Here is a 23380-nt window from a genome sequence, read left to right on the forward strand (position 1 = left end):
GTTTTCAATTGAAATTGTTTGTCTCTATAGCATGTGGGCCCACCTGGCCAACCCACACCCTCTCCTCTCTTGGGCTGCAGCAGTCCCACCCCTCCACCTCACTCCCTCACTCTTTCATGTGCTCCCTCCATCTCTTCTCCAACCGGCCAAAGGCAGCAGAGTTGTTGCTCTTATCCTCCCTCTCAAACCCTCTCATATTCTCCCCCAAATCTCTCCTTCAAGAGCTAGGATTTGGGGTATGCTTGTCACACCAATGAAATCCCTAGCTCATTAGCTTCACATCCACCCAAAAATCTCATGCATGCATGAAGGTTTGGGTGTTTTCCAGTCCAATTTCGCGACCTTTCTTTCTCTGAAATTCCAACAGCAGCCTTCTTCCTCTTCCTCAAGCTTTCCCCCTGATTTCTCCTTCGCTGACGATCACCAACCGCTACAAGGATGTAGGGCAAGTCTTTAGGTTTCCCCTACCGTGAATGAATGTCTTGAGATGGTTGATTTCGAGTTTAGGAGCTGTGTTGTTGAAATGGCGAAGTACCGTTGTGTTCTTGAGGCAACAGAGCAAGCATGAATGTTTGGATGAGTAGAGGTATTGTTTGTGCGTGTTCCAGTGAGTGAATTAGGTATAGAACCAATACTTTAGTGCCTATACATGTTTAGGTGAATTAGATTTCAACATACAAGTCGAATCGGTCGATGAATCATCAAAAAATTCGCGTTCTGCTACAACCTAGAAGTTCCAGGTAATCCTAGCTAAAAATACCTAAAAACCCTACCCAGAAGTTTTGGGTATGGCCCAAAAATTCCGGATTAATCCGAGCAATTTTAATCGAAAACCTTCGCTCAGAACCTCACCCGCAAGTTCCGACCTCAACCCGTAACTTCCGGATTTACTGTTCATTAGATGTTTTTCCTTTTTTTTTTACTTTGCTGATAACTTGTATATTTCGTAGCTAATTCATACGAACTCAAAAAAATCATGAAACTAGTTTGCGTTAGCTTTGTATGAGAGTGAACTACATGTTAAAAATGTTGAAACTCAAGAAAGTACTTTTTGATAATTAATTAATTAATTAAATGTGTTTCAACTCAATTAAATGACAGTTAATTAATACCATGTCCTAAATTTATGAAACCACTTGGATAATTCGTGTTATGATCATTGCTATTAGGAAAAATATATTTTGGTATGTAAGTGTTGTTTAAATCATGAAGCTCATTTAATCTTGATAGCTAGCTTAATTACGATCCTTTGTGAACAAACCTTAAATAAATCTTTTATACCATGAGATTTTGCACTTTAATTCATATGATTTTTGTTTCATCATGTTCTTTACTCAGTAACTCATCTCCCGTTATATTTTCATGGCATTCGGTGCATGTATCATAGCATTTTATCACATTAATTGCGATGCACCATTCTTTCTTTTAATGATCGATGAACCGGAGAGCGACAAGGGTATTCTTGAGGTGGAACCTGATTGTGATTTTTTGTGTGAAGTAATTGAGCACAAAGGCAGACATCTAAGCATACTTTGGATCATGTAATGTTAATATGATAAATTATGCTTACGTATGTTTGCATGTTAGTGAGTCAATATCGGTTTGTGGGTAGATCCTAATGTTGCATTGCCCTACCTTGATTTTGTTTGTCCCTTGATCTGTTATAACCTGGGTGGCCCTCATGTATTTGTCAAACGTAAAATGAATGCGATGTTCTTAGTAAGCTTAGGTCCTCGGTAGAAGTCACGGTGATTTGACTATCGTTCACGAGCTTAGGGCTTACTTATTATTCACCAAGATAATGATGATGAAGGGATGTGTAAGTTTGTGAGGATGAGGTGAGGTTCGAGCGGGCAATAGGGATGGCTTGAGAAGGGAGTCTCTGATGCTATAGGCCCGCTTGAATTGATTAAGCACCGACCATTGGCACAATTGACTTTAGCAGGTTTTGTACTTATCACATGTCGATATAATGGTAAGATAAGCTGAATACCTTATGTAACTATGATCTTTTGGTGTACGAGTCTATTTGCATCAAGCGTAGAGTTTCGATATTGGGAACTGGTGATGGTATGTTGGGAAATGGTTGTGATGTTGACGTCAAGTTGAGATGGTTCTAATGGCAGATATGGTATGTTGATAATCTCATGATAGAAGGGTTTTGTCTAGATCATAGAAGCCCACATTTGAGTCAAAATCACTTTTGTATTATAAATTTATTTAACCTTTATAGCTGATTCCTTGCTACACATCCTCAAATATATTCTTCTTGGAGTTGGGTTATTATTAAGTACCTATTATGGATTAAGTCTTGCGAGTACCTTTTTACTCATACTGTTTTGCTTTTTAGGTGAGGAAGAGTTAGTGTTCGGCTACTTTATGCCCGCTAATATTGGCGACGGGCAAGAGTAGTGCTACCTACTCGGGAGATGTCTTTTGGGGTGGTACTTATGAGCACATAGTACTACCCATCTTTTATCGTTCATGTGTTTTTTCGCTGCGTAGTGACTCTAACCCACTAGGAGATGAAACTGTCTTTTCTTCTCCTAGTGTTCGTTATGTAAATTTTTATTAAATTGTAATCACTTAAAGACTTATAATATAATTTTATTACTCGCTCCTTATTATGTCTTGATATGGTGAATCATGTTGTAAATGTATGTGCTTTGATTTGGATATAAAACACATACCCTGAGACTATCGAGATGGTATTCTGGTTGATCGTTGTAGTCATGATTATGTAAATAATCGACTTAATGATTAATTAGAATACTATTTGAACGTTTCTTCACACCAGCAACCAATTGAAGGTGGAACAGAGCCACAAGGAGTAGAGAGCGCACGGCCAGGCACCATAATCGCAGCACTTGCGTTGCCATCTCCCTCCCAGCATCGATATCATCTCACCAGTTGAGTCCCAATCCCATACAGGAAATTAAGGAAAATGATCTTATCTTGCCCTAGATTAATTGGGCCTCTGCCTACATCATAACGCATTGAAAATTCTATGATAGAATGAATTCATTTGCAGCAATCCTAAGAGACAGGAATGGATGAATGGAATTAAAGCAGAAGCAAGGTAGCTCGCTAGGGATAGATCTATGCATGAATGATCACCTATACTTCACCTCACCTATATCTCTTTTAACAAATAATAATAAATCCGCCAGCCATCTTCCTCGATCAATCTCCTATTCTCCTTGAGGAGGATTGGATTGATTGATTATAGAGGATGGAAGGGAGGGGAAGGAAGGAAGGAAGGGAAAAAGGAGGGGAAGGAGAAGAGAAAGAGGAGGAGGCCCAAATACTAGCATAGCATCGAGATGGTAGGAGTTGGGCCTAAAGTAATATGGGCTGGGCATCCATGGGCCTAAAGTAATATGGGCTGGGCATCCATGGGCATAAAGTAATATGGGCTGGGCATCTATGGGCCTAAAGTGTTGTGTTACCTCTTTCTCTCTCTTTTTTTTCTGACCCCCACCCCCACTCCCACCCCCACCCACCTCGTCGTCGTCGTCGTCCTCATCCTCCTCCGAATCGAAGCTGCAGGCAGCTGTGCCTGCTGCCTTCCCAGGACGAGAGACGAGACCGCAATAGCAATAGCAATAGCAAGAACAAGAGCAAGATGGCCGCTCTCGCCTCCCAGGGCCCGGCCTGCTGCCTCCAGCTCCACCTCCTTCGCCGCCCGGCCCCACCCCGTGTCGGCCTCCTCCTATCGCCCGCGCGTCTCCGCCTCCGCCTCCGCCTCCGCCTCCGAGCTGCTCCCGATTCGCCCTCCGACTCCTTCGCTGGCTGGTCCGACCACGACGACGACGGCAAGCCTCCCCAATCTCTAGGGTTGGGAGCAGGAGGAGGTGAGAAACTCCAATCCTCTTCTTAAGTCATTCCATTTCTTTTCTTGATTGATTCATGTCAACTGTTGCATACTGTCGAACCCAATCCTCAATCCAATCTATTTTCCTTTCCTTCTTTTGGAGTGCTAATGACGCTTGTATGGTAGCTCATCCTCAGGGCTTCTAGGAGCTGGGCTTGCTGGGTTTTTCTTCCTTGCCGGTCTTACCTTTGCTGCAGTCTCTATCAGAAGCAACAGCTACGCAAGTGGTACGTCCACGCTTCTCTCTTTTACCATCTCTTGTAACCCTGTGCATGCTGCGTTTCCATCTCCAGCATCCTATTCTGCTTAGCTTGTCAATTACTGTCGTTCGATTCTCCACACAGGAACAAGGGCACAGATGCAAAACTTGTCTACAGATAGTGCTGCCACCGAATCTTACTCCGATGACTCCCGTAAAGAGAATGGTGTCGAAGATGAAGTTTTCTTACCAAGCAACAGCCCCGATAGTGAAAAGGGTACAGATGAATCCCCGACGCCTCCAAAATCAAACCATATACCTGCGGAAGCAGCTGAACGCGAAACAGGGCATCCGTTGCAAAACACAGATATTGTTACTGATGATAACTGTGCTCCCAGTGAAGAATCACATCAATTTGACAATCTGGTTCCTTCAGATGGTACTGGAAGTCCGCCATCACCTCCTCCTTTTCGCAACTCAGCTGAATCTGCACAAGTTGCTTATGCATCATCTAGCAAACTTGAGGGTGCAGTCCCTTCTGAGGGAACCCCTAATCTAGAAGAGACATTAGATTCCGAAATGGCCTTGCCAGAAAACCAGCATCTAGATGAAACTATAACATCAGATGCAGTGTTGCTAGATTCAGATGATGATGTGCGGCATATGCCCATCCTAGAAATCTCAGACAGTGCAGCTGCGACTGCATCACATCAAAATGACAAAGCTATCGAGCAGAATCCAGAAACTTATAACAAGGATGAAACTTCTCCGTCCAGGTTGCCTGATTATATAGAATATGAGTGTGCCGATCAGATGCTTCCTCTCAGCTCGAATGACTTACCTAGTAGGCCAAGAGAGGGGGAAGAAACTTTGGCAGAGGATCTTAATGAAAGAGAAAATGAATTAGGAAACCAAAATAATTTATTCAAGTCCACAGCACCTGTCCAATCTTTCTCTTCTGCTGGAATCCCCGCTCCCTCTCTGGTAGCCACTGCTTTACAGGTGCCTGCTGGACAGATTGTGATTCCAGCTACAGTTGACCCAACCCAGGAAAATGCAGTAGCTGCACTGCAAACTCTAAAGGTATATTTCATGAATCCACTGTCACTCAATTTGAGGAGGATTCTTATCGTACAATTTTCATTTCCGAATTGTTTCTTTACTTTGTAGATAATTCTAGGATGTTCTGTAGATATGAAATAGCTCTATTTAGCCTTGAACAGATATTGTTTGCCTCACTGAGGTTTGGAGCCGAAACATGACTGAAGTATCACATTATATGTTGCATGTGTGCTAGACCTTCTCTGTAGAAAGTCCCATCTCATTTGCATGACATAAGCTACAGAATGGAGCTGGTTGTTATATGGACAACCTTTTGAATTATACGGTACTCTTTGCTTAATTATTGCTCTCTTTTTGAAGGTGATCGAACCCAGTGCTCGAGCTGGTGACTTGTGTACCCGACGTGAGTATGCTCGATGGTTGGTAGTTGCAAGCAATTGCCTTGCAAGGTGCATATTTTTTTCTTTGCATGAATTGACCTCCCAAGTAGACAAAAGTAGTATTTGGAAATATGCAGCATGGTCCCATTTCTCTTTTGTCCTATTAGTTGAAAATGCCTTCACCTTCATGATCTATTTGAGTTATGTGATATTGTTGTGCCTCATTTTTTCTTGCTATTAGATTTTCAATTTCGCTATCTTAAACAATTGTTCCATTAACCATCTTATTCTTCTGGTTTCCAAATACAGGAACATTTTCTCGAAAGTGTATCCAGCTATGTATATTGATAATGTTACTGAACTTGCATTTGATGATGTCACTCCTGAAGATCCTGATTTTCCTTTTATACAAGGTGAGACATAGAAATAGTTTTCAGGACAAAACTGCATATTTAAGTTTATGTAGGTATTAGTGAATCATCATTGTGAATGTTATGTCATTCTTATGTATTTCAATATACCCGTAGGCTTAGCAGAAGCTGGATTGATTTCTAGCAAGCTTTCAAGATCTGATATGAATATCCCTGAAGATGTTCAGAACAATCATAACTTGTTTTCCCCAGAGAGGTGATGTTTTTTTCCGTTGCATGCGCCTCACTCTCTCGTTTACTCTCATCGAACTCCAAATAAATTGTCTTCCTTGTCAGTGCTCTGTCACGTCAAGACCTTGTGAGTTGGAAAATGGCTCTGGATAAGAGGCAACTGCCTGAAGTTGACAGAAATGTAAGAAGTGAAAATATTCTTATTCATAATTCAGTCTTAAACCAGCTGGCTATGTTCATATTAATGCTTTCTCTTTCTCTCTCTTTCTGATCAGTCTTTGTGCAAAGCATCTGGCTATATAGACATTGATAAGATAAATGCAGCTGCCTGGCCTGCTTTGGCTGCTGACTTGGCTGCTGGAGACCAGAGCATTACAGCTCTTGCCTTTGGTAAGCTCTTTATATAATTGATCTACTTGTTTGGCTTCAGGGTGATCACTAAAGCTCTTCTCTTTAAGGTTTTACGAGACTTTTCCAGCCAGACAAACCTGTGACGAAAGGACAAGCTGCCCTAGCAATTTCAACAGGTGATTCTGCTGAGGTGGTTTTGGAGGAGCTTGCTCGTATTGAGGCAGAGAAAATGGCTGAAGCAGCTGTAAATGCACATGGTGCATTGGTTGCTCAGGTTGAGAAAGATTTTAATGCAAGTTTTGAAAGGGAGCTCACAAAGGAAAGAGAAAAAGTAGAGACCTTAGAAAAACTAGCTGAAGAAGCTAGGATGGAACTGGATAGGTTGAGAGCAGAAAGAGAGGAAGAAAAGAGCACTCTTCTCAGGGCCAGAGCTGCTGTTGAATCTGAAATGGAAGTTCTATCAAAGTTGAGGAGTGAAGTAGAGGAACAGCTGCAGAGTGTGCTGAGCAAGAAGGTGGAGATCTCCTTCGAGAAGAGTAGGATTGAAAAACTCCAAAAGGAAATAGAGAATGAAAACTCGGCTGTTGTGCAACTTCAATATGAGCTTGAAGTGGAGAGGAAGGCGTTGTCTATGGCCAGGTAAGAATTCATGACACCCGATCTTCTCTGCAGCAAATTTGTTTGGCAACTGTGAGCCCTTCTTTAGTTGTATATTACTATTTATACACGCTAGTATAGACAAGGTGGTTACTGGTTTCTCATCTAGCTGAGTGCTGAGATAATGTTTTTGTTTTGGCCATTGTAAAGTTAAAGGTTCAACCTGATTGCTGATAATTTGGACGCTCAACTTTCTTTTGGGAACTTGCAATGGTAGTGATGACACCGGAGACTACACAAGTATAGTAAGACATCCTGCATAACACGTCATCTACTAAGGACATTATAAAATTTAACAGGGGATTGCTATATTCTTAGATATGTCTGGTTTTGTAACTCAGAAAACCTCAAGGTCTGTTTAAAATCATGCAAAACTAGTTAGTGCACTGTTAAGTTACTAGATTACGTAGGATTCCAGCTCCTGTATGCAAGATAACACCTTAATCGCAGGACTGCCAACTCTGTCATAATCTGCATTCATGCTGTATGAGATAGCTAATAGGCTCATTCAGAACGCCATATTGGTATAGATACCAGTTATCCAATATTAATTGACACACTATCTTCAACCAGGGCTTGGGCAGAGGAGGAAGCAAAGAAGGCTAGGGAGCATGCACGGACCCTTGAGGAGGCCCGAAACCAATGGGAGCGTCAAGGAATCAAAGTTGTTGTTGAAGGAGGACTTGAGGATGACGCTTCAGCTGGGGTCACATGGGCTAATGCGGGCAAAGAACATCCAGTTGATGAGGCAATCAACCGGGCAGAATCTTTGCTGGAGAAGCTAAAGTCGATGTCTTCTGAGATGAAAGTCCGATCTCGTGGTGCACTGGAGAGAGTAATGCAGCATTTGAGGTTTTTCATTGCAAGCCTAAAGCAGCAAGCAGCAGACTCAAGGCAGCAATGTTTGGAGTTTGGGGCTGCTGCTGCTTCGAAGGCAAACAAGATGTCAGCAGAAGTGCAGGGCAGTGTATGCGCATTTGGTTCGACCATTGGGGACAAGTCGAAGAGGGTAATGGAAGACTGCAAAGAGGGCTTGGAGAAGTTTACGCACAGATTCAGGACAGACTAGAGAGGCTGCGTCTCTGTACCAACAATAGTGGAGTGCTAGGATGTGTGCAGCTGGACAATGAAGGATACTTGTAACTCCTTGGAATAAATTTTTTGGGTGTTGTTGTAGAGTACACTATACTCGTGCTGGAGTGAACTATCAATTCCGTGGAATAAGGAACTGTTTGATTTAGCTTCAGTGTGAATCCAATTCAGTTCGTAGAATCCGTAGAAGTCACTTTCCATCAAATTGTGGAGTGTAGGATTTCGTAGTACAATCTGAAATGTGTTTTATCTTGTTTTTTGCTTTTACTTTTGAGACTAGAATCTATAATGAGAATAAAAAACAAACTTGACCTAAGTGGATGCTATTTACACACAGATGGTGAAGCTTATATTATTTTTTCTCGTTAAAGAGATGATGAAACACAATCCCAAACTCCAAATCTAACATGGATGAATGCACAGCTGCACGCCAATAAATAACACCAACACCAAAATAACACAGAACCTGAAAGCATCACGGAAACAGACATGTTCTTACTGACTTACTGCTAAAGATGCTCAAATGGGTTGTGCTTATTGGACCAGTCCGAGGCACGATACTGTAGTCACGATACAGTAGACTTGCTATGACACGAGTCGAGATGGGTCGGGCCGGCACGGCATGAGGCCATGGGCCATTTCTAGGCCGAGCGCGTGGCACGGCTCAGCTGAGTCGGGCCGGCACGGGCATAGCACGGCCAGACACGATTCGATCCGGCACGTATGGGCCCGGTTATTTTCTATTTTCTATATTTTTTAATTTTGTAGTTAATTTTTTTTATCTATTTTCTATATTTTATTTTCAATATTTTTATCTCATTTTATCTATTATATATATATATTAATTTTATAGCTATTTTTATTTTATCGGGCTGGCTGTGCCAACATGCCGTATGTGTGTCGTTGGGCCACTCGTGGTGCCATGCCCATTGGGCTGGCTGTGCTGCCGAGCCACAATTGTGCCCGGGTCGGGTCGGCACGGCACGATGGCTAACGGCCGTGCCGTGGGCCGAGGGGGAGGCACACGAGCTGACCTGAGTGGTCTATTTGATCATCTCTACTTACTGCTATCAACTGTACCGACTACGAGAAACACCGAAAACGTAGGGTGATCAGTGAAAATGCGAGGCCAGTTTTATGTTATTTTCATGGACAACATAATGTGACACGAGGAATCATTTACTCCAGCCTAAGGGATGGATCCTTTTCATCTCAACAGAAATATCAACTGCCCAAGCTGCAAAACACACACAATACAGGATGCCCATTCTCTCTTGTGAAGGACGCCACATCACTCTTATTTAAAAAGTCTTTAATGAGTCCCGCGTCCTCCTGAGTCCCGCGTCCCCTGAATCCCCCACCCCCACCATTTCATCCATGCCTCTCATCCCCCTCACCCTTTCATCCTACGACCCTCGTCGTCCCGGTCTTTGTGCATCTGCTTCATTCCTCAACACTGCCCTCACCCAAGCGTCGCCGCTCCCAGCACCACCGCGCCCTCCTACCCCCGTCCGCTCTCCTCGCCGCCCGCATCACTCCACCACCAGTCGTCCACAGCCGCTCGGATGCCCAACCACATCAGGCCAAATCACGGTTGATCCACACGCCACTATTGTTGATTGATCCTCACCGTCTCTGCATCTTGGCTACTGTGGACGCTCACCGGGAGCGCTAGAACCACACCTCCCCTGCGGGCCTCCCTCCATGCCTTCCTTGCCTGCGATTTTGGCCCATGCGCCGTCGCTCCCTGCACCACATCCCTTGTTGTTTTTGGTGCCCCACCCCGGACCTCCACCTTTAAGGTTTGGGGATAATGAGGCAGTAGCGTGGGCTGCGAAGTTGGGAGACGAGGTGGGTCCCGAGGAGCGGGAAGGGCAGGTGAGCAGCAGCAGTTTAGCCAGCATGATGCGGTCAGGCGGTGGGCCTAGGGACGAGTGGGTGTGTTCGAAGGCCTGGGCCCAGGATCATCGCCTGCCGTCCCTGATCCTCCCTCACCGCCACCAGAGGACGGTAGGTGGGTGCCGATGCGCCCAAGGTATTCCACTGGGAGGATTTGCAGCAGGAGCTTGCACGCCTCTTGAGCCTCTGAGATGCACCTCGCCGCCACCAGGGACCACCAGACGCACATTGCCGTGCGCCTCGAGTCCGTGTTATAGGTAATTGAGTTTTGGGAGTTGATTCAGGTGGCACTACTTGATTGGTTCCTAAGGGAACGGTCGAGTTCGGATCTTGCGTGGTTTAGCTTTCCCTTTCGGATTTGGGAATTGGGAAGATTGGATTTGCTTCCCTACCTTCAATTGTTCTTGGAATGTGAGAAAAAGGAAGCCTATGTGTAAGGATCGGTAACGTCTTAAGAGGAGGGGGTGAATTAGGACACTTAGAACTATTTTGGCTCCAAAAATAACACTAGATAAATCTATATCAAATTTTATTTAGATATGCTCTAGGTTTATCTAGTGTGTCTACTTTACCGATCAAAGCGATTGCAACCTATCTAAGAAGGTAAATTGCAAGAATGTAAATACGGAAACGTAAATAAGGTAGAGAAAGAAAACTCGGCACAAGAATGTTTATCTCATGGTATCAATGGTATGAATGCCACCTCTAGTCTACGTTGGAGCTCCACAAAGGATATGCTCCCGGTCGGCACCCGATCACAGCCTTTGAGCCACCAAGTTACAAAGACAAGACCTCTACCTGGATGAGCCACCAATCCACCAAGGCAAGGTCTTACCACTAGCCTCTCTTCCAGTTCCTTACCGTCGTGATCACTTCGGAGCTTGAGCCACAAAGACAAGGGTCTCTGCGTCCCTGCACAATCGCCTTGTCGCCGCTCCATAGCAAGTCGGAGGGTCAATAAGTTTGCCGGTGAGTCACCAAGATTCCAAGATACCGACGTACCAAGAGGTACAAGCTTGGATCACTCCTTAATCCACTCTCTAGACATCAATCACTTAGCGACACACTCTCTAGGCCTATAAGCACTATCACTCTCTAATGGTATGCTTAATCGCCTTGAATGATCACTTTAAATACTTTGGTGGCTTGAATATCTTATCGGGTATACATGAACTTCTCAGGACTCCAACACACTCAAATGACTGAGTGGAGGGGTATTTATATCCTCAAACTCGTGCACTAGCCGTTAACCCAACGACTCAGAAATATTGTTAACACCGGATGATCAGGTGAGAACAATAGTACTAACAACAGATCATCCGGTGAGTACACTCTCACAAACTAGCCGTTGAAACCCCCACTCAAGCCTCTGTGAACACCGGATACTCTGATGTATACTGCAACATTATCACCAGACATTCCGGTGAGTATACCTTAGCCATCCGAGCTAACATCTTCACTGTGTAAATTGCTCCGGTGCACTCTCCGGTGCTTATCAATTCATCATCGGACTATCCGGTGAGCAATCCTCAGCCATCCGAGCCAAATGCAACCCTCTGAAAAATATGCTCCGGTGTACACATGACTTCATCACCGGACCATCCGATGGCTTGAGCTTCATCTGCCTATTTGTACTGTTCATTATCTGGTATATTTGTCCGTTGTACTCTTGCTTCATCACCAGACTATCTGATGCCTTCAAAATCTTCTGCCCAGAACCAAATGCTCTGGTGTTTATTTCTTGTTGAATACCTGATCATTTGGTTAGTTGATCTTCAACTTCAACTCTTGAAACTGCATCTGCTGGAATTGCTCCGATGCTTTTACCCATTTGACGCTGGACCATCCGGTGAGTCAAAACTGTCTCTGTTTGTATGCACTATTCATTGTTTGGTTTGTGCCATACACTCAATACCGGACCATCCGGTGAGAACAAAAATCCTGAGACTTCTCCAATTCAACCAAACTTTGTCCTGGCTTCATTGGCTTATTCGTATTGCATCCATAAGACCTACTAACATATATTCTTGATAAATATGTTAGCCTCATTGACTATATTATCATAAATTACTAGAATCACAAACATGACCTAATAGGGTCATTTCCCTACAATCTCTACCTTTTTGGTGATTGATGATAACATAATCAAAGCAAGTGGCAAATAATAAATGATACAAAATGTAAAGATCATAAATGAGCACAAAGTCTTACTACATTACTTGGATACATATTCTTACCAATTAGCCCCTCTTTGTTGCGGCTCCCTCTTTCTCTATTGCCACTATCTCTCTTGATCGACCTATGCAAGAGCTTCTCTTTTGTTGATCTAGCGGCCTTATGTTGCTTCTAGCATCTTCTTCTTCTCTCCCTTTATCAACTTTGGTATTCCTAGACAATGTTCAAACCACAATTGCCCCACACATGAAAGTTCTGATTAAAAAGTATGTTTCTATACGTAGCTCATTTTTTTACGGTGGAAGTTGCAAGACCTTTATCAATGAGATTATTGAGTACCGATCATATCCATTTTATTTCCCTTTTGAGCTCTAAGAATACTATCAGTACCAACACAAACGCTACTCAAATATGCAGTGTGCTGTATCAAGTATTTTCCTCGAGAAACTTCTTAGTTTAAACAAAAGTTTAACATATTTGTCTAAACTTGTGTAAGATATAATCTTCTCTTAAATGTGTTGCTTGATGCATTTGGGCCCTGTTTGGCACTTCTTCCTCAGCTTCTCCATAGAAAAAGCAAAAGTTGTGCTAAACAGGGCATTGGATTATCAAGATGTTGATTTTTCTATACATTCAAATTGGTATGACGCAGCTGTTCAGTTCCACTAATCTTACCATAATATTTTATTTTGGGATTATAGGAAGCTTATAAATTGCTATCATGGGAAAATGGTCGTGGACGCCTTGAAAATCTGGAACAGAAGCTGCGGATGAGACATAAACATATGATAACACAAGTTGCTCAGATATATCCTGTGAGGCCTTTGGATGAATTGTCTCCAGAACACAAGCCCGGGTTAGCCTCCAATAACATCAGAAACAAGTATGTCGGTTTATGGAGTGCAACTTTCATGGGTTTTCAGTTCCATATTCATGCTTGCTATAAAATTAAAAATATTGTATTACCGGTGAACAGACCTGAATTTGAAAATAAGAGAGGGTCAGATGATGTTTAAATAATAATTATAATTATGAGCACATGATTATAGTTGTTAATAAAGATAGTGTTTAAGTGTTCGTTGTAAAAGGTAGGAGCATTGACTAAGCTACAATGTTGTGCAAAGCTTGACAAATGACTCCCAAAATAGACCTTTGGCCATATTGGGTCTACAGTTATCAAAGCTTTCTATGAAAAAGACCGGCTACTTTAGTGACAAGACGGAGTTTCAGAAATCTGCTACTGTTCTAGGATATGCTGCACATGTATGCATAATTTTATTTGATTAAATATTAATTTATTATCAAATGAAAATTGAATTCACCATTCATTTGGTATTTCTACTTTCTTTTCTAGAGGATTTAGAAATTTTATTGGTTTATAGTTTATTCTGTTACAGAACGAACAAATATTCAAATTAGGTGAACATATAACTAAACATTGTTCTTCATTTTGTACTATTTTACAATTGTAGACATAACTGTTCTTTTTTTAATCATAGGCAGTCTCTCTCATTGCATCATATCTCAATGTTCCTCTTCGATATCCTCTGCGCTTTGGAGGTTCATGGTCATATGTTTTGGATCATGCGCCTTCAGTTGAGGCATCATCTATAACCATAGTAGTAAGTTTTATCCCTCTAAACACAAGCATGAGGACAATGGAATTCCCTCTGTTTTTTAATGGCCAGGTGACAACAAGATCAACATATGCAATATTCTTATTGAACAAGGTTGGTCTCCTTGCTATTTGGGTATTTATTTTAATGCAAAGTGAGCACTTAACATTAATGGCTTTTACTTTTTAACACTATTGTTGATCATAGAATCTGGATGATGTAAAATGAACTAGGAGATTATTTAATGCCTTGCATAATGTGATATCACAGGCTATTGGGATATATTAAATATGCACTTATGCACAATCCCATGATTGGTATTTTGTTTTGTTTGTTATTTTTTAGGTGCCTCTCATGATCTATTTCCTATTCAATCAATTTCTGAAGGTGCTGACCTAGATGGTGGAAGAGGTTGTTACTATTTGAATAAAGAAGATGCCCTCCTAAACCTGGCATTGATAAATTTTAGACTAGCTTTCCTAAGGAAACGGGACTATGAGCCAATGCAAACTCCCTTTTTCATGAGGAATGAAATTATAGAAAAATATGCACAGGTGACCCAGTTCGACGAGAAACTTTACAAAGTAAGGTTGATGAAATATTCCCTGCTTGCAAATCATGTAGTATGATTTTACATTGGTTAAATTATACTTTTGTAGTTTTCTTTTTGAAAAGTAATTGCTCTATCAATTTGCCATCATGTGTTCACAACTTATATGTTAGTTTAGTACTGTACAACAAAAATTTGAAAGATACATTTTGTCCAATGAAATAACTAATATGTTGTACTCATTTATCTTTCGAAATTTCATATATGAAATGTGAACAATGATATATCATCTTAGAAGGGTGATCTTCTAATTAAGTTTGACATGTTCACACAACAATTTTTGTCTTGTGCTTTCTTTCTTCATTATTTCTCTTTTTGCAACACACGAGCAAATAACTAGTAAATATATATTCTTACTAAGTATCTTCCCCTTTCGAGGATAGAACAAGAACAATCAGAACCCTTGACTCTTCTTTTAGTGCAATCGGTCAGAGCTTCGATGTGATTTTGGGCTCAGAACCCTGGTTTGGTGCAGCAGCAGCAGCCTTGCTTTGCATGCGTGCCTTCACTTGAAAAAGGAGCTCATGGGCTTCTTCAAAATGAGGACTTGTGGCTTTCTTCACATTATCTATCCAAATGAGGATCTTCTCATGAGCTCCCAGAAATCTGTCACGTATATCATCACCAAGGATCTGCAAGCCATATATTGCTGTTAAATACAATCTCACATAATCAAGTATCTGGAGAAAACTTCTACCACAATTCAAGGCGATACCAGAGTGGCACCGGGTCTTCCTCTTGCACGCATATAGAGGATGGTTAAACACAAAAGACAACACAGCATGCAACAATTGGATCAAGGATGCAGGCTGTGACTAATGTCAATTGGTTCATGATTCAGACTGCAGAACATAACAGCTTACGCTGTGAAAATGCCACCAACCTATGTGGAAAAAATTGTCTATTTAAGAAATAGCTTTCAGATAAGAAATAATCTATCAATTTGTTTCTTTTAATGGAAACGACACCAATTTGTTAATATGGTACAATCAAGCACTACCCTGGCAGACAAAACTACATCCCCAATGTCGCCATGTGTTCAATTGTTCATGAGCTTTGGAAACCAGAAACTCATGCGTCTTTTTCAACAATACCACAAACTTGTCCACCTGATGGCCTGATCAGAGAAACAATTCTACTATGGGCAACGAGAAAGGCAATCACTGCAGAACTGGGAAAACATTTTTAATTAGATCTTTTGTATCCATCAGTCTTTTCCATCCATCACAAAGTGTTTTATCCAAATTTTCCTTTTCCTTTTCCTTTTACTCTTTTGCATTACATTGTACTATTGACACTTGTGATGGTTATCAATATTTTAGAAGTAAATTTCACAAAACTACACTACGATTGTAAAAACTATCGCAAAACTACACTTTTAGAAAGCAATTTCACACCGCACTTTTCTTGTCCTTATGTATCACATAACTACATTTTTAAGAATAAATTTCATGAAACTACACTTTCATTGTCATTTCATATCGTAAAACTACACATTTTATGAATCTATATCACAAATTACACTTATATTGTCATTCAATTTCACAAAACTACACTTTTGAAAGTGTAGATTTGCAATACCAAGTGACAAAAGTGTAGTTTAGTGATACAAGATGTCAATAGAATTGTAGCTTACGATATAGAATGCCAGTAAAAGTGTAGTTATGTGAAATTGATTCTTAAATGTGTAGTTTTGCAATACAAAGTAACAACAAAAGTGTAGTTTTACGAAATTGATCTTTAAAAGTGTGGTTCTGTGATAGTTTTTTCAATCTTAGTATGTGAAATTCACTCATATTTTAGTAAGGTAAAGAATCATCTACCTTCTTCCTCTAAAAAAAAACAGTGTACCGTAATGACTAATTCAATACTAGGGCACTTCTCAAGCTTTTGGTGGCAAAAGTGTTGCACTCAAAATCTATATTTTGACATATCTCAAAAGGATATAATAAATTCAGCAGGCACAATGTCATGCTGATACTGCAAGGGCAACAAACTTGAACTGATGACAGAAAAACGCATACAATGGATTGAAACAGGAAACTACATACCTCCAATTGCATTATCTCACAAACAAGGCTCAGATCTGCAATTGATGGCTGCGGGCAACCTAGTAAGAACTTTGCGTCACCTTTCAGCCATACAGTTTCGATCCTTCTCAGTGACCGCATCAGCAGTTTCTCTGCTTGTTTTGCAGCCTCAGGACTTGGTGTGAGACCAAAAAAAGGGGCCAATGCAGTGTGCTGTACAAGGGTTGCTGCTCAAGTATAAACAATCAATGGATAGTAAAGGGCTCGGTTATTGAGACACGAATTTATGTTATTAGGCTGCTGGAAACTGCAAATGCTCCAGTTAAGCATAGTCTAATTCCATTAGAAGATAACTCAATTGACGTGTGATTGGATAATCTCTAGTGATATTGAGAAACGGGTAACTGGGATAACTAGATTGCCCTGCCTAGCAGGCTCTGATCTTTATTTTGTTTATTTATTGCTTGCCGATTACACAACAAGCCTCTCTTTATATAGAGGTCCAAAAGTCCTAACTAGGATAGCTTACAGATAGAAAAGGACTCTAATCAGTCCGGAAATCTAACTATTCCAAAACCTAAAAGGAAACTAATTCTTTTCTTCCCTAATTGCTTTTTTGCGCCTATATCAAGTGAACATATATATGGTGTTTGGTTTGAGGAACCAAATGGTCAATGGAGCATCCAATACTAACTCCAAACATAAAGCACAAGGCTGGTACAAAATAAGGAATGGAGTCATCCTACCGAAATCATGGAATGGTCCTATGATGAACTAACCCATCATAAGATAAGACCAAACACCCTAATAATTCATGGTAAATAATAACTCCACAATAGCCTAGCAGAACATGCCTTGAGTGAGTAACCTTGGCTCTCACCTGCACCACGACGCAAATTTGAGTGATGCCAATCCAAGACTGACTCAATTTTGGCTCTGGTAAACAAATCGGCAGGATACCTATATGAAGCAAGAGATTAAACAATGGCTCTAAAATTACCAAGGAATACATAGAATTCTAATCACAATAGACCACATAGAACTGTTTCAAAAATCTTCAACCTAGCCCACCTAGGTGCACCTAATCGGTCCAATTAGGCACTAGGCGCCAATCTGCTGCCCGTCTAGCACCTAGCGCTTCTTAAAACATTAAAATAGTCACCCTCCATAAAGAAATGTGCTTTGAACTTTAGCCCTAGTTAGAGCAAACAAAACTATTCTAGTGACCCAGCTCTAGCAACTAAACAGCTTAATCCTGCCTTATGAATTACGATCCAACTTCAATCAGTGTTACCTGGACACCCGTCTCCAAATTTTTTTTTCCGAATCGGACACTCCGAATCCGAGTTGGATTCCGAGTTGTATTTCGCGTGTCCAAATTTTCTTTGCTGAATCGTACATCCGAATCCGAGTTAGATTCCGACAGCCGTGTCCGTGTCCAGGTAACACTGACTTCAATAACTCCTTGGACAAATACATCATTGCAGAACAATTGTAAAAGCTTGATACGATGGTAACACAACTTCTGCCAGTCTAGATAGTTCTTAGATGGTATGGCAAATCATCTCTAAAATGAATGGAAAATCCAAACTCGCTTGGTTATAGAATGGCAAATTAGCTCAGAATTGACTGAAACAAATCATTTTTCATGGACTGTAGCAAGACAGATCCATTCCAAAACTTACAAGTACACAACTGAACTGAAACGATCAAACTTCATTGGCTACAACATGATCAATCAAAATCAAACTCATTATTTTGAAGCTATGGGGACAAAAAAAAGAAAGCGAAATTCCATAGGTCATACATGGCAAATCAACTCTAAATGCCACCAGCTTACAATTTAAGGAAAATCAACATGTCGTCAAATAAATCCACAATTCACTATTTGCCATCAAATAAGTTGAGTTTCGCTTCATGCCAAAATGCCTTACTCCATACCACTTCCATCAATTGGACCCTTTTTAGCCAAAATTCATTATTTTGAACTCATTATTTTCATGTTAGACATCATAGGCCCACCTGTCAACCACACCACCTCCGCAGAAGGACGTGGTGATTGAGCGCCGCCTCCTTCCCCTTTTGTTGACATCCTCAAGCACTGAACACCTACAATGTCCGCGCTTGCACCAAGCATGACCACAAGTGCGCCAACTAAAAGGGAGCTAAGGGCGGCAACTTAGCCTATCGGCTGCCGTAAGCAGCAGGCCAAATCTTTGTGCCCCACCACATGGACATGTGTGGCCAAAGCATACTCCTGCATCACCTTGGCGGGGACGTCCATCGCCATTGCCCTCCCAACGGCAACCCCTTCCGTTGTCCTACTTGTGTCGGCCGCCAGATCTGGTGTCACCCCTGCGAACATTGTTTCCATGTTTGTTGCTAGAAGATTGGAATAAATGGTCCATGTTTGATTGCTTTGTGAATCGTGAATTTGTTTCCAATTGTTGTTTGGTTGGTTTGCGAATTGCGTTGTACATGATTATAGGCCTGAAGACTGTTTTGCGATTTGGGAGAAGATTTAGCAATCCTATTTGCCGACCGCTGCAGTAGCAACACGAGCTTCTCCACCAGCACTTCAGCATGGAAACAACTATTCATATCTCATGCACTAGCTTAACCTTGATCCAGCTAGGGCAATCAGTGCACACTATGGAGGTCCGACTTGGGTTCAAGCCAATCCTCTCTGTTGGGAACTCGCTTGTCTGCACCATGGAAAAGGAAAGGCACTTTGGCCATTTCAAGAAAAGCTGGCAAGCCAAGCGGATGGTTTTGGATGGTGAGGCAAGGCATGAAGTGAAGAGAACTTGAATTCAGATGAATGGAGTGAAAGTCGAGTTATTCGATGGCAAATCGTAGAACTCGGACCTATTTGATGTCATAAAATTGATTACCTCAAATTTACTAAAACACATCAAATTCCATGTGATACACTATAGCAAATGTAGTCCAAAGCTCATTAGCTCAAAACTGGAAACAATTTGTGGGCTATGTCGTGGTAAGTCAACTCCAAACTCATCAGCTTAGTACTGACCAAAACATGTGCCAGTGAGTTAGCATTAGAGTCGAATAAGAATTCATACAAGGGTATGCTTGTAATATTCATACCGTTAATAAATGTGTGAGGTCTAACAAAGGACACATTTAGTCCTCAAAGTTCCACATGGTATCGGGTCATAGCCTTAATCTTTACACCTCACTCAACTTGACTCATGCTCACGGCCGCCATCACACCACTACCGTCAGTCATTATCTATTGTCCCCAAGCATCAGAACCGCCTCCTTGTCGGTCCATAGGCACTACTCAGAAGGGTCATGTATCATCGCCAGCCAACATGTGGGACAAGCTATGCTCATGTAGCATCTCTCTTGCATTTTGATGCTCATTTCCTATAAAAGGATTAACCTTGGGGCACTACATTTGGGCCATCGCCCATTAAATGCTACAGCTACTCACTTTATGCATCCAACATGGGACTACCCACTACCATAGCTCCACTTGGACCACATGGGACACTTACAATCAGGTCGAGGTACTACGTTGGGCCTTTGTTGGGCTGTGGCACCTACAATCTATCTAGTGGACGGGTTTGTTCCATATTTTGAGGCAAGAGGCAGGAGTTGTAGCTGGTTTCATCCCATTCCACACTTGATCTCGACCCTGACGGTGTCCAATCTAAAATTCTAGCGCATTCATTATTGTACTCATACTTCAGCTTGAGCAATCTGATGGTTGAAAAGATTCCAACAAAGACCAAAGACGTACTTGCGAGCTTTGAGTTGTGACACATAAAATAGTCACAATAAAATCAAGTGTCATTACTATTATGTAACACAACTCCAATAAAGAAATAACAGCACTTGTAATAATAAAATAAGTTGAGTGTCACTACTATAATTTAACGCACCAGTGATCTGCAACTCCCGGGAACACCGATGCAAGATACCTCAAAATGGCATGACTGTCACAAAAGGGCAAATTCATCACAACAAATCAAGTATCACTACAATTATCAGCATAGTTTAAACATGTCAAAAACCATTACATATAATGCAGTAATAACATAAAAAGGCGATCCTAGTTATATGGAATGTAAGTAAACAACTATATTATGAGGTCTAGAACATTTTTTTCTTTTCTTGGCATCACAAACCTCCATAGTCGCACTTGTGAGATTCCTAGACTTCGCCTAAAAATCAGGTCGATTTCAGTTGATGGTGAGAAAGTGTGGCGATGGCGAGGTTAGGGGAGGGGGTTAGGGTTCAGGGTGGATTCATTGGGTTCTGGGCTTAGAGGGATGCCCGGGGAGGTGGCCAGACCGGCGATGGGTGGCGGTGCGACGAGGCGATTGTAGCGGACCGGTACCGCAAGTGGCGGGGGAGCGCTGCACAGTCGCGGTGGAGAAGAGGAACAATCACGCGAGCGGGAGTAAGAAGATAAGACAAGAACCGTCCAATCGTGAATCGATGGCCGAGCTTTGTCAATCGAGGGAAGTGGCGTTTTCAGTGGCCTGAAGGATAGCAACGCCCATAAAAATAGCATTGGCTTCTAAACTATGAAGAAGGTAAAAAATGTTTGAACATGCCGTCAACAGAAAACAAAGAAAACGGAATGACTTTTAACCAGTATCAAGTCAAATGAATTGAGTCTATGTATGTGGTTGTTGATGGATGAACTTTCAACAAAGCTTGAGAAGGTAAGCGATAAAATAATAAACCAGGAGGGTTTGTCTAAGGAAGTTTTTAGAGGGCGTACCTTTCAAACAGTTTGAATCTTCCATCAACAATTGTAGGCACTTGTCCCATAGGGTTTATTTCTGAAGAGAGAAACGCAGTAATCAGCGCAAATCGAGCAGCACTGCAAGTACTGATGAGATGAGTTTCATGAATCATCCGCCACCACCCAAGACCATGTCATAGCATGTAGTATATAGAATTGGCTCTCGATTTGAGACAGGTGATAGAATTGCAGAATTCTTGTCCAAAAGAAAAGGAAAAAAGAGGAAGAAAATCAGGAGAGGGCGTGAGGATGATGAGAAAAGGGGTACTTTTGAATTCAGGGGTGAAGTGCTGAGCCTTGAACAGATCCACCGTGACCTCCTCGAAATCGATCTGGTTCACCCTGCACGCGGCGGCGGACATCAAAAATCGGTGGCCGATGACTAGGGGGACCGAACGCAGTAATACCTGCAGAAGATGATGACGGCACGGGAGGGCTGCGACCGCCGGTCGGCGTACACCTTGATGGGCTGCATAGCGAAGCTTCGGGAGGCTTCTGGAAGCTTCTACAACTCTTGCGGTTTCTTGCCAGTACAAAGTCGTCAAGTCGAGGTACTCAGGGGAGGAGAAACTCACCTCGCACGGGGAGAGAGAGAGCAGCGGAAAGAAACGAACGAAATCCACTTCAGCAGAGCCGTGGGCCCCCCATGTCGGCTTCAACGGCCAGATTAACTCGCCAAACGAAAATAAATACTGTATAAGAAAGATCAACTTGATCAACTTACAAGATTTATCGTATTGGAAACGGGAGACTTCTAATATATATTTCTAAAACTAGCTAAGAATCCGTGTGGTTGTAATAAAAATATAAATATTGAATGTATCATCGAATGAATATATTAAGAGTAATACATAGTTTGATTTCAGAAGTATATTAAGAGTAATATATAGTTTGATTTCAGAAGGGATCAGAAAAATGAGAAATGGATTATCTGCTAATTTTTATTCTAATTTGTTTATTTATTTTTATTAGTAAAATTAGTCCCATATTTGTAGCTGCGTAACGAGCCGAGGAAGGTGGAGGATAAAGGTGGATGGTAAAGTGAGTAAATTATTCAAATTTTAAAGATTATATTATATGGGAGAAGAATATGAAAAGATGTAACGTGAGAAACAGGTCGTGTTTTATATAGTAGAGATAAATTTAAAACTTTCACAACTACTCACAGGTTGAATTCTAGTTTTGGGAATTCGTGGAGTTAGAGCTGTAAGTACATTGAAAGTGTTTGGGTAAAATATTTTGTTCCTATTTTGATTAATAATAGAGATTTAAACCACTTTCTCTTAACTTACAAACTCAAGATCTGACATGAAACTGGGAGTTGAAACTTTGCCACACACGACCATATGAGAAATCAAGTTGAGATATACCTTGGTTTATGCTTTGTGATGAGTGATTGATAATGTGTGGTTTTGGTTTAGTGCTTGTTTGATTGCTAATACATAGGTGTAACACTCTAAATTTTAATTTTTTGTAATAGTTTAAAATTTTGCTAGAAATTTAAATATGAGTTGCAATTTTATTCAATAGAAGAAATTAATTTCTACATTTAATTTTGACATAGGTTATATATAAGTTTGATGCATTCATGTCGTCATAATCGCAATAGGTTTTTATGCTTGAAAAATATTTGTAAAAGATCGTTAGAAGTCGCTCGTTCAAACTCATTTTTGATTTTGGCTCAAAATCTAAAAAAAAAAGGTTTTTCAAAATGGAAAAGGGTTCTCGGGCCGATTCTTCTCCTGGCCCATCTATTTCCCTTCCTCTCTCTCATTTTCTCCACCCTCGAGCCAGCTTGCGTCCACCCAAGTCGCTTCCTCCCCGCCTTCTCTCGCCACCAAGCGGGCCCTGCCCGAGCCGGCTGGAGCCGAGCCGCGTGCACGCCCAAGCCACGGCTGCCCTTCTCCTTCCTCCCGTCGCCCGAGCCCGATCCGCTCCCAAATCGTTGCGCCGATTCAAAATCCCGCCTCCCCGCACCATCACTCGCCAATTAAAGTGCGTGGCCGCGATCCCCTCCCTTCCTTCACTCGATTCCGACCATTTCCCCCTCTTT

At 41.6% G+C, this 23380-nt stretch overlaps 3 protein-coding genes across 3 annotated transcripts; 2 read left to right on the forward strand and 1 right to left on the reverse strand.

The window, feature by feature from the left end:
* The first annotated feature begins 3488 nt into the window (after positions 1–3488).
* LOC133914935 (uncharacterized) lies at positions 3489–8365 on the forward strand. The gene is made up of 10 exons (XM_062357892.1): positions 3489–3854; positions 4012–4101; positions 4219–5156; positions 5496–5584; positions 5825–5928; positions 6043–6142; positions 6223–6298; positions 6393–6507; positions 6576–7107; positions 7699–8365. Exons 1-10 carry the CDS (start codon positions 3626–3628, stop codon positions 8192–8194), a joined length of 2769 nt encoding a protein of 922 aa, XP_062213876.1. The 5' UTR covers positions 3489–3625; the 3' UTR covers positions 8195–8365.
* Positions 8366–11506: 3141 nt separating this feature from the next.
* Positions 11507–14135, forward strand: LOC133913968 (vacuolar protein sorting 38-like). Its single transcript, XM_062357153.1, has 5 exons — positions 11507–11539; positions 12993–13174; positions 13398–13554; positions 13791–14042; positions 14115–14135. Exons 1-5 carry the CDS (start codon positions 11507–11509, stop codon positions 14133–14135), a joined length of 645 nt encoding a protein of 214 aa, XP_062213137.1.
* A 541-nt stretch (positions 14136–14676) lies between these two features.
* Positions 14677–21931, reverse strand: LOC133914936 (glutathione S-transferase T1). The gene is made up of 7 exons (XM_062357893.1): positions 21735–21931; positions 21596–21669; positions 21304–21364; positions 20456–20509; positions 17428–17507; positions 16569–16774; positions 14677–15149 (listed from the first exon to the last, which is right to left on the reverse strand). The coding sequence occupies exons 1-7, from the start codon at positions 21800–21802 to the stop codon at positions 14946–14948; spliced, it is 747 nt and encodes a 248-aa protein (XP_062213877.1). The 5' UTR covers positions 21803–21931; the 3' UTR covers positions 14677–14945.
* Between the last annotated feature and the right edge of the window lie 1449 nt (positions 21932–23380).

Source organism: Phragmites australis, chromosome 4 (assembly GCF_958298935.1).
Source record: "Phragmites australis chromosome 4, lpPhrAust1.1, whole genome shotgun sequence".
In the NCBI taxonomy this organism is placed as follows: Eukaryota; Viridiplantae; Streptophyta; class Magnoliopsida; order Poales; family Poaceae; genus Phragmites; species Phragmites australis.